The sequence below is a fragment of the Haplochromis burtoni genome, unplaced genomic scaffold (genome assembly GCF_018398535.1).
Source record: "Haplochromis burtoni strain Fernald_Lab_line unplaced genomic scaffold, NCSU_Asbu1 Contig_97, whole genome shotgun sequence".
Lineage (NCBI taxonomy): Eukaryota > Metazoa > Chordata > Actinopteri > Cichliformes > Cichlidae > Haplochromis > Haplochromis burtoni.
In genome coordinates this window covers 431,138-444,655 of record NW_024582458.1, presented here as the reverse complement: position 1 = coordinate 444,655, position 13,518 = coordinate 431,138, and the positions used below count along the sequence as shown (strand labels likewise).

The 13,518-nt window shown below is 39.6% G+C and overlaps 1 protein-coding gene across 2 annotated transcripts; it reads right to left on the bottom strand.

Moving 5' to 3' along the window:
* Nucleotides 1-2,627: 2,627 nt before the first annotated feature.
* cdc42 (cell division cycle 42) lies at nucleotides 2,628-13,474 on the bottom strand. Of its 2 annotated transcripts, none has more exons than XM_005933481.3 (6): nucleotides 12,848-13,461; nucleotides 8,231-8,371; nucleotides 7,709-7,781; nucleotides 7,376-7,485; nucleotides 6,801-6,998; nucleotides 2,628-2,791 (listed from the first exon to the last, which is right to left on the bottom strand). In XM_005933481.3, the coding sequence occupies exons 2-6, from the start codon at nucleotides 8,333-8,335 to the stop codon at nucleotides 2,702-2,704; spliced, it is 576 nt and encodes a 191-aa protein (XP_005933543.1). In that variant the 5' UTR covers nucleotides 8,336-8,371; nucleotides 12,848-13,461; the 3' UTR covers nucleotides 2,628-2,701. The 2 variants fall into 2 exon arrangements, with proteins under 2 accessions (XP_005933543.1, XP_042078832.1); XM_042222898.1 differs by lacking the exon at nucleotides 2,628-2,791 and adding an exon at nucleotides 3,825-5,554 and having other exon boundaries at nucleotides 12,848-13,474.
* Nucleotides 13,475-13,518: the final 44 nt, after the last annotated feature.

Genomic DNA, 13,518 nt, shown 5'->3' with positions numbered 1-13,518 from the left:
ATTATTCAGATGTTGCCCTCTACTGGCCATTAAAATGAATGGAAGTTTAATGGATGGATAGCTGTAGCTGGGAGCTACAGCTATCTTTTTATATAGTCTATGGATAATTCTAATGCACACAAGCAAGGTAACGTCACAAGGTGTTAGTCACTGTACTTTAATGGGGATGCTTGGTTTGTAGAAAAGAAACAAAAAAGGCTCCAATTAATATGCTATCTTACAAAAGGAAAAAATCCTACCTAGTCAAGTTGGTTTGTTGATCTCTCCTTGAGGCTGAACCTCTGGATCGAGTCACTAGAGTAACAGTGCACTTTCATTTTGAAAAGAATGAAAATCTGGCTAGACAGTTTAACTATGATCAGTATTTTAATTACAGGCCAAGTATTACAGAATAGCTTAATCAAAGTTGTCATGCTGGGAATCCTCCAAATATACAAGGGGCTATACTTTACTACCATGTAAGGTAAGACTTATGTAATGAGATGAATACTGTATGTAATGGAGACAACTTACATTTCCCCCTTCAATTTAAGAGCATCACCAATGATACATAGTAAAAAAAAAACGGGCCATGAGTAGGAAAATGGTTTCGTCTCTCATCAGGATAACATGGTAACGTGCTAAGCGAAGTAGTTTTCAGCAGGTAAACACACACCTTCCCAACGTACGGACCTCTAAACTTAAATATTCTGACAATGCAATCCTGAAAATCTGTTCAAACCTGTCAACATAATTAATATTTTTTATAATGATGCTTTAGGTTTTTGTAATGGAAAAAAACCCCAAAACATTTCAGTGAACTTTTGTGGGCGTTTTGCAACATTTTCATTTATCAGCTTCGAATGAAGGATATAGACGATGGAGATGTGATTAGACAGCTCCACCTGCTGGCTGGATAAACAAAGAACAGCAAGTGCAAAGTGGTAAAGGCAATTAAGGTATAAGTTTAATATTTTTGAAAAGAATGCATATACAAAGAACAAAGACTTTAGACAAAGCATTTGGTTTTGCACCAAAACAACAACAGGTTATAATAATAATTTTACTGACTTGGGCTGGACGTCGACCCAACTCTAAGCCACCAGTAAAGAAAAACAAGAACCAACCAATCACAAATAATCATTACCAAACAGTCTCGCTGCCATTGGAGGTTTTTATTCAGCTAAACCAATCAGAGGTTTACTTGGTATAAACTGGCGGGTGAGAGTTCAGATGAGTTCCGACCCCTAAAATGTAAAAGGAGTGAAAGTAACCTTTTTTATTCGAATACATTAAAATATATATATATATATATATATATATATATATATATATTATATATATATATATTTTTAAAAATATATATATATATATGAAATTATAATAAAAAAATAAAAAATAAAAAAAACAAACAACAACACACAAACAGAAATGATAAAGAAAAACAGATTTTGGTAAAAACACCTGGAGCCTACATGAACATTGTGTGCCAGCTTACATTATAATTACATCTGTTAAACCTATCATTTAGAACAGAGACCAAGGCCGAGCTACATGCAGCGCCGTACAGTGTGAACAGGTACAACAGGCCTCACACCTCTGCCTGGATATGACGCACTACAGGAAGGCACCAAATTCTGACCTGGCACAGAAATCTGGTGAAAATTCACATTTGCTCATCTGTTGTCTGGCCAATAAGCATTCGTCATTTAACACAGTTGTCTCTGCTATGCCCGTTCTCAGTGTACGGTGATGACAATGTGAAAACAGTAATCTACTTGGTCCCTGGCAACGCATGAAGAACAACCGCTTGTTCTGCTAACACTGTTTAAGTTCCCTCCATCTAAAAGGCCAATTCCTGTGGTCGACTATGAGACCCATTACTAATGAATGCCTTTAGCTTTTCAAGTGATTTCCACACTCTTAAAAAGACTGCTACTCTGTACTGTGGAGGTAAGGCTTGATGGAGCCTTGACTGAATTTCCGAGCTGTGTCAAACCCCCACGGTGTCCTAGTGGTTAAGAGCGCGTCTACTTGGAACATCGAGTAAATATCTCAGACTGTTTGAGGGATAAAGGAGGTGTTGGCAAACAAAATCAACAACACTACTCTGTTAGCATCTCTTGTGGTAGTGCTGAGTGAGAACATAGAGGTGGGCTGAGCAATGAGCGTGCTCGTCAACTGAGGCGACGGGAACAGCAGCATGAGCAGCTGCTAATTAAGCAGCTGGGAGGGGCTGGGGCTGGGCTTATGTCCACGAAACCTTTACATTGGCTGAAGACGACTACACGGCTGGACAGCTAGAACTCGATTAGGCCACAACACTGACTGAACTAATGAAATCAGCTATCCAAAGCTTGACAGAGGGATTTCTACTTGTGAGTATGCTTGGTATCTGGATCCCTGTCTGAGCCCTCACTGGGTTCTTGGCCATGTAACGTTCATGTTTTATCCCGAACTCAGACGCAGGGGTGAAGCTTGGTTGTTATTATTGCAGAGAATTATCTGAAACTTGGTAGGCTGTTTTCTTCCTAGTCTTCCACAAGGAAAACAATGCTGTCAAGCAGCCTTAGCAGAGCAAGGGAGGGGGGTTTGGGAGAGGCAGGGATGTATGTATTTAAAGACGTGTGTATTTCTGTGTGTGTGTGTGTGTGTGTGTGTGTGTGTGTGTGTGTGTATGCGTGAGTGAAGGGGGTGTGTGCTTTGGAAAGGTAGGAGCCTCTCATAGCAGCACACATTTGCGTTTCTTCTTGGGCTCTGGGGGCTCCAATGCAGCCAATATCGCCTCATCAAACACATTCTTTAGTCCTTTCTGTGAACAAAAACATACAAACAGAATGAGGGAGCAGTGCAAACACACACACACAGATTTAAAAGAAACAAAAAAAAGATCTTGCAACAAAAGGCAGAAATGGCTTCAACTGGGGGGGGGGCATGTGAAAAAGCAAAACACACTGAAGGTAATTCAGAGGGGTTTCATAAGAAAGAGGGGAAGCTGGTGGGAATGCAAAGAAAAAGATAAAACAACAACATAAAATTTCCAAGTAGGATCTGCAATGAACAAGTCAGGAGACTGTCATGTAGTGTTTCCCACAGAATCAGACAAATGACACAGAAGGTGCACCCGTGCTTTTTAAAATAATAGCACACATTCTCTGTGACAATAATACGCAAATATTGCTGCCTCTACATTAAACTCCTTAAAGCACATCTTTTAAGTAGAATAAAGTCTACTTTGACCAGCTGCAGTCCAGCATAGTTTAGTTGGAGTTTATCTGACTGCGGAACCAAACAATTGCATTACAGAATTTATATTATTAGTCTACATGCTTAGCAGTGACTAAATCGATCACACTGTAAATAAAAAATAAGTTGCACACTATACTTAGTTAGCCATCAGCATCCCTGGAGTACCCTCCCAAGTAAAGTCTGTGTGTGGGAAACGATGTCTTGTGGTGTTTTCAGTGGTGTAAGCCAGATCAGGGATTAAGTGGCAACAACACAAATCACATGCATGTCTGAAAAGTGCAGCTGACCTGAGACAGCCGAAATCAAAGGCAAGTCAAACAAGCAAGTGGAGGAAAAACAGGACATAACCCTTGACATTACAACGGCAAACAAGAACTTTTTCTTGACTTCACTGGTTCATATTCCAAACACATGACCACAATCAAGCACTTGCCGAGTGCAAGAGGGGAACCTTTGTATTAACCCGAGCAGAACTGCTTACGTCATGAGCTCAGTCATGTGAGGTAACCAGAGCTGCACTGCGTTGCCTATCTCAGCTGACCAAACTACTAAATTCTTCTGACACGGCACTGAAAAAAGACGGAAGCCAGATGAGCGCAAGTTAAGTTGTCCTTTATTAATTCAGTTCACAAGTCATTTCACACAATTATAGCTTTTATTATTATATAGACTTCTAATACAACACAATCTGTACCACAGGTAATGGCACACTGATGTTATATGTAGAGAAAGCGAAATAAGTCACTAAACACGGCTTGCAAGTATCATCAAGTGTGGCTTAGCTATAAAATAGATCAATGAGAGTACCATGACACCAGCATATAGCAATGTCTGCTGAGGTCAGACACTCCCATAGGTGACTTGAGCAGTTAAAAGCCCTGCGTGAGAAACCACAGTCACACTTCAGATTCTGATAAATTAAACATAACTGTAGAAGTATAAAAAATACTTTAGCATTAGAAATGGAAGCTCTGTTGAGTGTAAGCTCAATCTCAGCCTGTAAAGCCACCACCTTCACACCGACTACTACTCGCACAGAGCAGAGAGAAGAGTCGAGGACCATCCCAAACAAAGGATGTATCCTTCTAGACACTAGCCACCTATTGTTAGACACAGGTCTTGTTAATAAGCTAAACTCAAGACGTTTTCACACACGAACCTTTCAGACGGTGTCACAATGAACCAGCTTTACCGACCCGGCTGTTTCAACACAGTGTGTGAATGACTGTCAATGTACACAGCTGCTGCTCTTGCTGTGCTATTTATTCACATTTTATTATTGTATGATTTTAATATTGGTGTTAGGCTTATTTCTGCTTTCTCTTTAATTTGAAATTACAAACAAACAATGTGGAAAGTAAAACAGATGACCTGTAGCACTCTGACATAGAGAGTGGAAAGTTGTCTGCAGACTGTGTCAACAGCCTACAGACAGCAGTGAGTAAACAGCACTGCACAGATGTGTGAGTTCTTACAGTTTGTATTTTCTAGCTAGTTTTGCTCTATTCTTTTTCCATTTGTATTTTAAAAAGGAAAGAAGACTGCTGGTGCTACTACATTCAGCACCCTAACATTATGTGTCTGGAGCACTATAAACTACAGAAAGTAACACGTTTAAAAAAATGTGGTCACTGACTGCGATCAATTTTCAGTGGCTCTTAAATACACACACAATAATGTTTAATCTCATCTTTTAGAATGAGTTCAATTCAGAGGCGTGGTGGCGTTTAAGTCCATGTTAGAATGAAGGAGGTATCTGTGTGCAGAATTTATCCTTCCAGAAAGGACAACTGTGTTTGACTGTCCAGAGTTCATGTGTGAAAACAGTTTAAGACACAGAGTGGTCCAAGAATTAGGATGTGAAATGATGCAGGTGGTAACACTAATCCAGAAGAAAAATATGAAGATATGATGCCGAGTAAACCAAATTAGAAAAGGCAACAAGTATTTTTAAGTGCAGAAAGGCCTCTGGTTAGTTTAACAAGCCACAGAACAAAGATGAGAAACGCAATCTTGATGCAGAGTAGAGCAGCAGTGTGAGTATCAAACTGGTGGATCTGTTAATAGATGGCTGAGATTGAGACAGATGAGAGTTTTAAGCAGCAAATGCAGAGAGAGAGAGAGAGAGAGAGAGAGAGAGAGAAAATGGGAAGGAGGAGAGAAGTGGAGCAAGGGAACGAAAAATGGATAAACAGCAATGACAGGAAGAAGAGATGAGCGATGTGGCACAGAAAGTTTAAAATAAACAACATTTCCTCTTTCTTTGCGTCTCAGGCGGCTCTAGGGCAGCTAGGATAGCTTCGTCAAAAACATTCTTCAGCCCTCGCTATGACGACAGGAAGAGAGGGAAGAGAACAAGAGTGCAATTAGCAGAGCAAACACAGAGAGAGAGACCAAAGAAGAGGAGGAGAAGAAGAGGAACATGGCAGAGTGAGGAGGAAGGTTTCATAGCATAAAGACGAGGAGTGCCGTGCAGCCGTGTCAACACTGAATGAAGACAAGGAAGTTGTTTAACAGGGGGCTGAAAGTGAGCTGGGGACCTGGGTGTTGAGATTCCCAACAGGAAACAGGAAATGACATCAGCAGCTATGCAACTTTTGTGCCAGTGAGATAGAGGGGAGTACAGGAAGGAAGGAGCAGAGCAGGGAGGTGGGGGCACCCCAGCTTTATCAACACTATTGTTCAGAATCAGAGATCCAAGTCACCTGCTCTCCTCTGAGTCATGCTTACTGTGCTTCAGTTTCTAACAGTTACGCCAACACAAACAAACTCGGGACATAACTGAGCAGGTAAAGCCTTTAAAGGCACTGACTGATTTAGTCAACACAAGCACTCAATAATACAACATTAAATCTACCACAGAGAAGTCAAACGCTCCTAAATTTGACACGAAGCCCACTGTCTACCTTTGGTCCTCTTTAGAAACAGTGCAAAAAAACCAAACAAACAAACAACTAACTAGCAGCAGGTTTGCCTTCATAAACTAGAAACATTTTACTTTGCCATTTGGTCAAAATGCTGACACAATAATGTGTTTGTGCCTGTTCTATTACTGCAAACACCATCAGCTGATCCCAGGAGCGATTGCTGCTCCATGATGTGGTGTAAAGCCCACAGGCTTTAACAAGCACATATACTGGAGAGGTTTGCAAAACATGAACTCTCTCCTTCCTACGCTTTAATCGCTTTAGGTCTGCTCACCCAGAATCCTAAACTCTAACATTTAGTGCATTTGCTTAAAATCCACCCCACTGTTAAGAAAAGTTGGCTAATCTACCATGTGACTATGCTCAAGACCAGTGCAGCTGAATAAGTAACAGTTTACCTAAATGAAGGTCTGCTTACTGTAGCAAGGATCATTTCCAACTAGCAACATCAGTGAACCCACAAGGTACATCAATTACCAAGATCAAACCAGCATGCAGAACAAACATGCACAGGACAGTGGGGGTACAGGCATGTTCCTCTTTCCTCCACTTTCTTAGTTCTTGCCACTGAAGTACCCATCATACTCGTCTCTGAGAGTGTGCGTGTGTGACTGTAAATCTTTTATATCCGAGTATATACAGTACCTGTGTGAGGGCTGAGCACTCCACATATTTCACAGCCTTGAGATCTCTTGCCAGCTTCTCGGCTGTCTCCGGAGTAATGGGCTTTTGCTTGTTCTTAGCCAGCTTCTCTATAGTGGAGGGATCATCTCGCAAGTCGATCTGAGTCCCAACTAGAAGGAAGGGCGTCTTTGGACAGTGGTGGGTGATCTCGGGAACCCACTAAATGGACAAATACAAGAGTCAGCACAATACCACACATGTGCGGAATACCGGGGGGTTTTCTTATTAAACAAAATTAGGAAAATGTTAATTTTATTTTAAAAATTTGAAGAGAGCCCTTTATTTTAACCCTTTTTTAAGGCATTTGCATCCTCAGACAAGCACTGCATTTTTAACCAAGTTCCCTTCCCTCTGGCTTTTTGTACCAAATGGCTAATTAGTACTGTACCTGCCAGTAAAATTTGAGCAACCCATAATTCATCATTTTTACAAAATAAACAATATTCAGTATATATTACACAGTATGAAACAAACTGTTACAACATGTTCATTTTTACACTAACAGAAAAACACCAAAATGAGCAGGTCACACTTACCTTTTCTTTGACATTTTCAAAGGAGGATGGGGACACGACAGAGAAACAGACGAGGAAGACATCTGTCTGGGGATAACTCAGAGGTCGTAACCTGTCGTAATCTTCCTGACCTGGAGAAGCCACACAAAAATTATATTTAACTCGATTGTTTGGTCGGCACGTAAGCCAACAGAGGCTGAGCAACAAAAACAGAAAGCACAACTCTGACTGAAAGAAAACATCACACAAACTCTACATTTACTAAAGCTCCCCTGTGGCTGCAGTGTGAAGACAGACAAGCTGCTTCTGAAAGCATGATTCCTACTTTATAATAGAAAGTGAAATGTAACATACCTGCTGTATCAAACAAGCCCAGAGTGTAGGGCTCACCTCCAATCATTACAGTTACAGCATAGTTATCAAACACCTGCAACACACAGACCAAAATCAGCTCAGCCACTCATAACACAATAGAACTAAAGATACAGTTATAGACACATTTATTTACACTACAGAGCTGAGAAATAATATATTCAAATTGCTCGTCTATTACTCTTATTCAACATCCTTCAAATAAACCATATTCCAGCAGGTTCTTCGACCTGATTGTGTGTTTGTAAAGCTGCATACAGAACACAACTTTGATCACGTACTTAGTGGTCAAGGCCAATTAGTCAACAATAGCAAACATCCTGTTCAGACCTCTGCAGGATCAACGGAAACATGCAAACAGCATTGTATGTACTCAAACTCCAAACTCCAGCTGAATCTTCTGTAAATTGTGCAACAAGCAAATATAAACTCACGTGCGTGTGGTTCGCTGAACATGTGGTAACTAAAACATTTAAAATCTAATGTAGAGATTGACGCACTTACCGTAGGTACATATTCAGAGGGAAACTTGTTTGTGGTGTAAGAGATGAGCAGGCAGGTTTTACCCACGGCACCATCACCAACTACAACACACTTAATGGTCTGCATAGCTGTGTGTTACAGTCTTTGCTACTCATTCAAGATCTGGAAAAGAAAAGAGGCACATTTAATAATTTACTTTTTGGCTGAACAACTTTCACAGACATACCACAGATAAATTTAAAAATATCATCTTTGATCATTATTATTTTACTCTACATTATACATGTGGACTTCTGATAGGAGCATTTTGTTTGAGGTGAGCTCATATTAGGAGAAAAATGCATGGACCAAGGACTAGCCATTTTTTTGTAAGCTGAGTACCAGATGGCATTTTTCATTATTTGTAAAAGACAAAATGTTGGTTAAGAACTTTTTACCTAAACTCTGACTACAAATCGTGATTTACTTGCCACAGGAAGTGAAGTGAAAACCAGTAACCTCCACTAAGTACGGGAATTAAACTGGAAAGGCTCCAATGAGCTTTTTACAGTTAATGGAATGAGGGTCAGTACAGCTTAACAACTGGACACAGCACAGGCCTGCTTCACACAAATGAAGGAAGGAAACATGAAAGGAAATTTGGGAAAAAAGGGAAAACATCAGCTGGCGCAGTCTCTCTTCCCCATATGGCCCAAGAAACAGATCAGGCTCAAAAACACTAATGGTGGCTTCATGATCTTATTTTATTTGTTTTAATTTGTTATACAAAATTAGAAACTAAAACATCAAACATGAATGTAGTGTAGATGTGAACACAACTCCAAGAGTAAAGCTAACCTACAAAGTTCTTTCTGACTGTTATCACAAGAAAAGCTCAAATTGCACAAATAAAAGAAACAACAAATCTGTTCTATTCAGTTGTGATAGTGAGCCAGTAGGAACACCACCAAGGCTCTACCTACACTGACGTGTTTTATTGTTGAAACCAATACACATATTAACATGTCAGAACGTCCACATTACAGGATGCACACGGGCTCATTATATATATGTTATTAAGCTAATGTATTTGCACTACTTTTCTTCCAGCTTAGTGTGAATTCTTCACTTGTTGCCATTATGGCCATTCTAATTTGCATTTTCCTCCGCTCTCAGTTTCACTTTGTTTGCACCCACTAACACACTAAGAGTAGAGCAGACAGTGCGCATAAAAATGAGGACAGGAAGACTCGACTAGGAAACAATTTGTTATGTAACTTTAAGTGAAATAAAAACTTACCAACAAGTGATTTATGAAAAGGAACCAGACTAAGCCAACAAAGAAAATTAATTGATGGGGCTGATGCTTTGCTGTTATGCTAACTGAGTCACTGACAGGCATATAGGAGGTTGAGGCACTCCTGATATATTAGGCTATCGTAGATATATAATATCACGTTCTACGTAGGGATGGGAATCTCAACCAAAAGAACTATTCAATATTCATTGACAGTCATTTGATGGTTCTTCAACAATCATCATCCATCTCAAACCACTTCTAAATGACTATGTATAGCTTTAACTACAGCTTTTGCTTGACTTCATCTGCTCGTCTTTTTTGCTTTTATTTCTAAAGCTGTCTGTCTTTCCATGTTTCTTGGTAAGTAGTGTATAACGTCACAGCAGTATTTTCTTGGTCTGACAACATTGTTCAGTGTGTGCCTGATTTTAGAGACAACGCACTGTATGTAGTACACAAGCAACACTGTTCCCCCATTTCTCCTCTGTAAGTTACAGTCTGTCAGTGCTAAGCCACTGCAGAGCTCTGCAGCACAGTGTGGGGGTGGGGATGTCATTGAGAGAAGCATGAGGGACAAAACTGCAGGCACCAAACATACCACTCCTTTTCAAAAAAGGCTTTTACATTAGACCTGTAAGTTTTTTTTCCCTGTCATCATCAGTGCAATACCTGCTACAGATTTATGTGATTTCTACCACTATGCCACTGCATATGTCTAATGCATATGTCATTGTTTAAAATGCCTTGTAAGTCTTTAATGATTTATTCCAGCAATTAGAGCACAATCAAATGAAGTTGTCCACTTCTAATAATGAACATTTCTAAACCAAAAATCATTTCCCCACACGTGTACCATTTTCTGAGCACAAGTCAAATCTCCCCTTATTAACAAAAACCTCATCACAAAATACAACATGTTTCTATCCAGTATGTTGTTATAATACAACAATGTTTAACACAATTACAGCTGTTAAATATCTAATTGAATGGAGCTGTACGTGCTAATGGAGCTTACCCATTACCGCAAGTGCATCATATGAGCAGCTAGCATTACCGGAAACTGAACAATGGGCGCCTCCGGCTGGAAATTCTCCAGGTGTGATGCAATACAGGGCAGTTCTTTTAGGAGGGATTTTATAAAATAATGTGAATAATGTGAATAATATGTAAAAAATAATATGTAAAAACAAAAAAATTGACCAGACGTACATTGCCTGAAAATACTGAATTGTAATGCTGAACTATAAATGCTTGTCTGTTCATGTGAATTTGTTAATGTTGTGATAACCGTTTCATGTGTGTCACAATGCTACACAGCAGTTTTCTCAGTATAAACAAAAATTTGGTGCCACCAAAAAGAGTCTGGCCTTTCAAAGTAAAATCACCAGGACACAAGACTAAAAAACAGAGACTAAGTTGGCTTTGATTTTTTTCAAGTTTAAATCATTTTGTAAAAACACATACAATAATAACAGGAAAATGCACAGACTTGTAAGGTCAAACAGACATGCAAAACTTGATTAATCAGAGTACATTTGTTACAAAGGTTGATCCCAAAAAATCAATATATAAAGCAACTGCATTATGCCTCATCTTGATCCTAAAAGTGAAGACACTCCATTTGGCTGGGATTACACTCCTGCGTAGATGTACGTGCAAACTGCTGCAGACACCATGGACAAGTAGCAGGCGCTATCTGATCATGTTCTAGTCCACTTAGAGTACACACCACTGGTTTATCAACAAACTGACAGATTTCTGTCTCCGAAAACCAAGAACACTGTTATTACAGATGTTGGCAGATGAATCAAGCATAACACTTATCGACAACATTCCAACGCACATCATCAAGGAGAACTGTGCCTTAGGACCAAGTCAACTAATTACTGACTAAGAGAAAGTGCCACTGTCTTCAGCAATTCTTTGGTTGGTGAATACATGGTCAATTTCACTGTACAATGAACACCGTGACATCCATGAAACACAGTAGTGTATGAACACAAGTATTTTACTGTGTGTCCCATCAATCTGAATAAAAATCTCAACTCATCTTGTAAAAGTAAAAAATATAAATCTAAGTGTAACAATGTAGTAAGCCAACGGCAATGGCCACCAAAGGATGACTGCAGCTGCATTAATGCCGCCAGACTTAATCCTCACATTTGTGTTTGTAGGCCAGCCAGCACTAACTGCAGCCCTGCTTAAATACTAATAGCGAAAGCGGCTCAACTGAGCCTGATAACAGTTTCCAAATATTTAGCTGCCATACTGAAATGGACTCTGTATAATTTGCGATTTTGTATGTTCGGGTCAGCTAATCCTCTGAGCAGTGTGGATTTATTTTAAAGCAGACACTTATGTCATCTACATGATCAAATATCAGTACATTTAAACACAAACCGGTAATGATCGTTACGTTGGAGGTATTTCCTTAAGGATTGGTCATAACTTCCTAATAATTTCCACTGATACATGTACGTACTTCCGCAAGTTGGGGGGAAAGAATGTTACCCTCTGATTCTTGACAAAAACAGACCTCAATCATGTGTATGATTGACATCACCGACCCGAAATCTCAAACTAGACTGTCTTCCGTTGAGTTTATAACATGTTTAACTACGCAGCCGCGAGTGGTGTGCCAAGCTGTTAGGATCAGCATGTAAATATCCTATTATGGAACATTTTACCTCACACTTGAGAGATAACTACCACTTAAAGATCTGTTAGCTTGGTAGCATTAGCCATATATTTCGGCCACATCCTCGGCCTCAGTCTGGCCTAATTTCCTGCCCGCTGTTAAAACGATAAACTTACAACTGATCCCCTATTTTTACAGGGTCAGTGTTATGAATCTTTTCCTTAGTACCCAGACATTACGCTTTCCATCTATACGATGGGACTATGCTGTCTACAAAATCACAACTTAACCAAACTCTTGTTATGCTCGTTTATTCTGTTTGTTAACCCACTTACCGCGTACCGTAACTAGTCAATTCTCAGGTTCGTCACCAACTTATCTTAATAACAAAGAGGTGTTTTATTTTATCATTACAACATCAGAACCACCAATTAAGAAACTTGCATGTTCTTTATGAGTAACTCCAGGAGCTCGATTTACACACCGGTCTAACGATAGACACCCTGCCTGTTTCGCTAGCTAACTACTGTCCTCCCCAATTAGCTTGCGAGCTAACGAGCTGTGCTAAGCTTAGCGGATGCTGTTGCTGAATGAGACTGATAAACTGCTGATTACAATCAGTGTTAGGAATTCATATTATACAGTAAAGTGACAAGAGTTAGACCTAAACATTAGCCAAAAGAATAAATAGTAATAAGAAACGAGCAAAAAATTTCCATACCGTATCCTCTATTTGTGTCTTTACGCCGGGCGTTGGCAGCTCCGCGCTAGGGGTTTCCCAGTCAACAGAACAGGGACACGTTGAGTTGCGTAGCGACTAACTACGTAATTACGTTAATCAATTTGCCTACATTAAGGCTCATTTTCTGAGGCCAAAAGCTAAAATTGTATTATTGTTTAAACCAATAATACAATGTGGTTCCAGTAAATTAATAACCTGATTTTATAACTTTTCAACATAACATTCAAGATCAACATTCACAGCATCTGTGTCGTTTGCTAATCAGACCAGTAGATACAGCATTTACTGTATAAAGTACATTGTCTAATTTGTTTCAATTTATATTCTCCCTGCATTTAGTAAAATAAACAAGCTATACACGACTTACAAAACGTACATATACATTAAGAAGTCTGCACTCATAATTTGGGCATGCACCCAAGTTCTGCCCTAATTTTCTTTGTAGCAGTTCTGCTTTCATACTATGTACAGCATAGAAAAGTTACACAAGGAAGCACATGTTCATTTTCTGTATTTCACACACAATAACGCCTGCACTTACAAGACAGACGTATTAAATGCAACTGCGCCGCTGCAGTGCATTTGACCTATATACGTGCACTGCAATAGTTCTGTCTGCCACTAGACGGCAGCACAGTCCATTAAACCAA

Bases quoted from the DNA above. Each gene is read 5' to 3' on its own strand.
- cdc42 (XM_042222898.1), bottom strand. From the start codon at position 8,335: ATGCAGACCATTAAGTGTGTTGTAGTTGGTGATGGTGCCGTGGGTAAA. The intron at 7,486-7,708 runs GTATGTTACATT...TGGCTTCTCCAG, and splicing joins GGGCTTGTTTGATACAGCAG to GTCAGGAAGATTACGACAGG. The intron at 6,999-7,375 runs GTAAGTGTGACC...TTGTCCATTTAG, and splicing joins TTGAAAATGTCAAAGAAAAG to TGGGTTCCCGAGATCACCCA.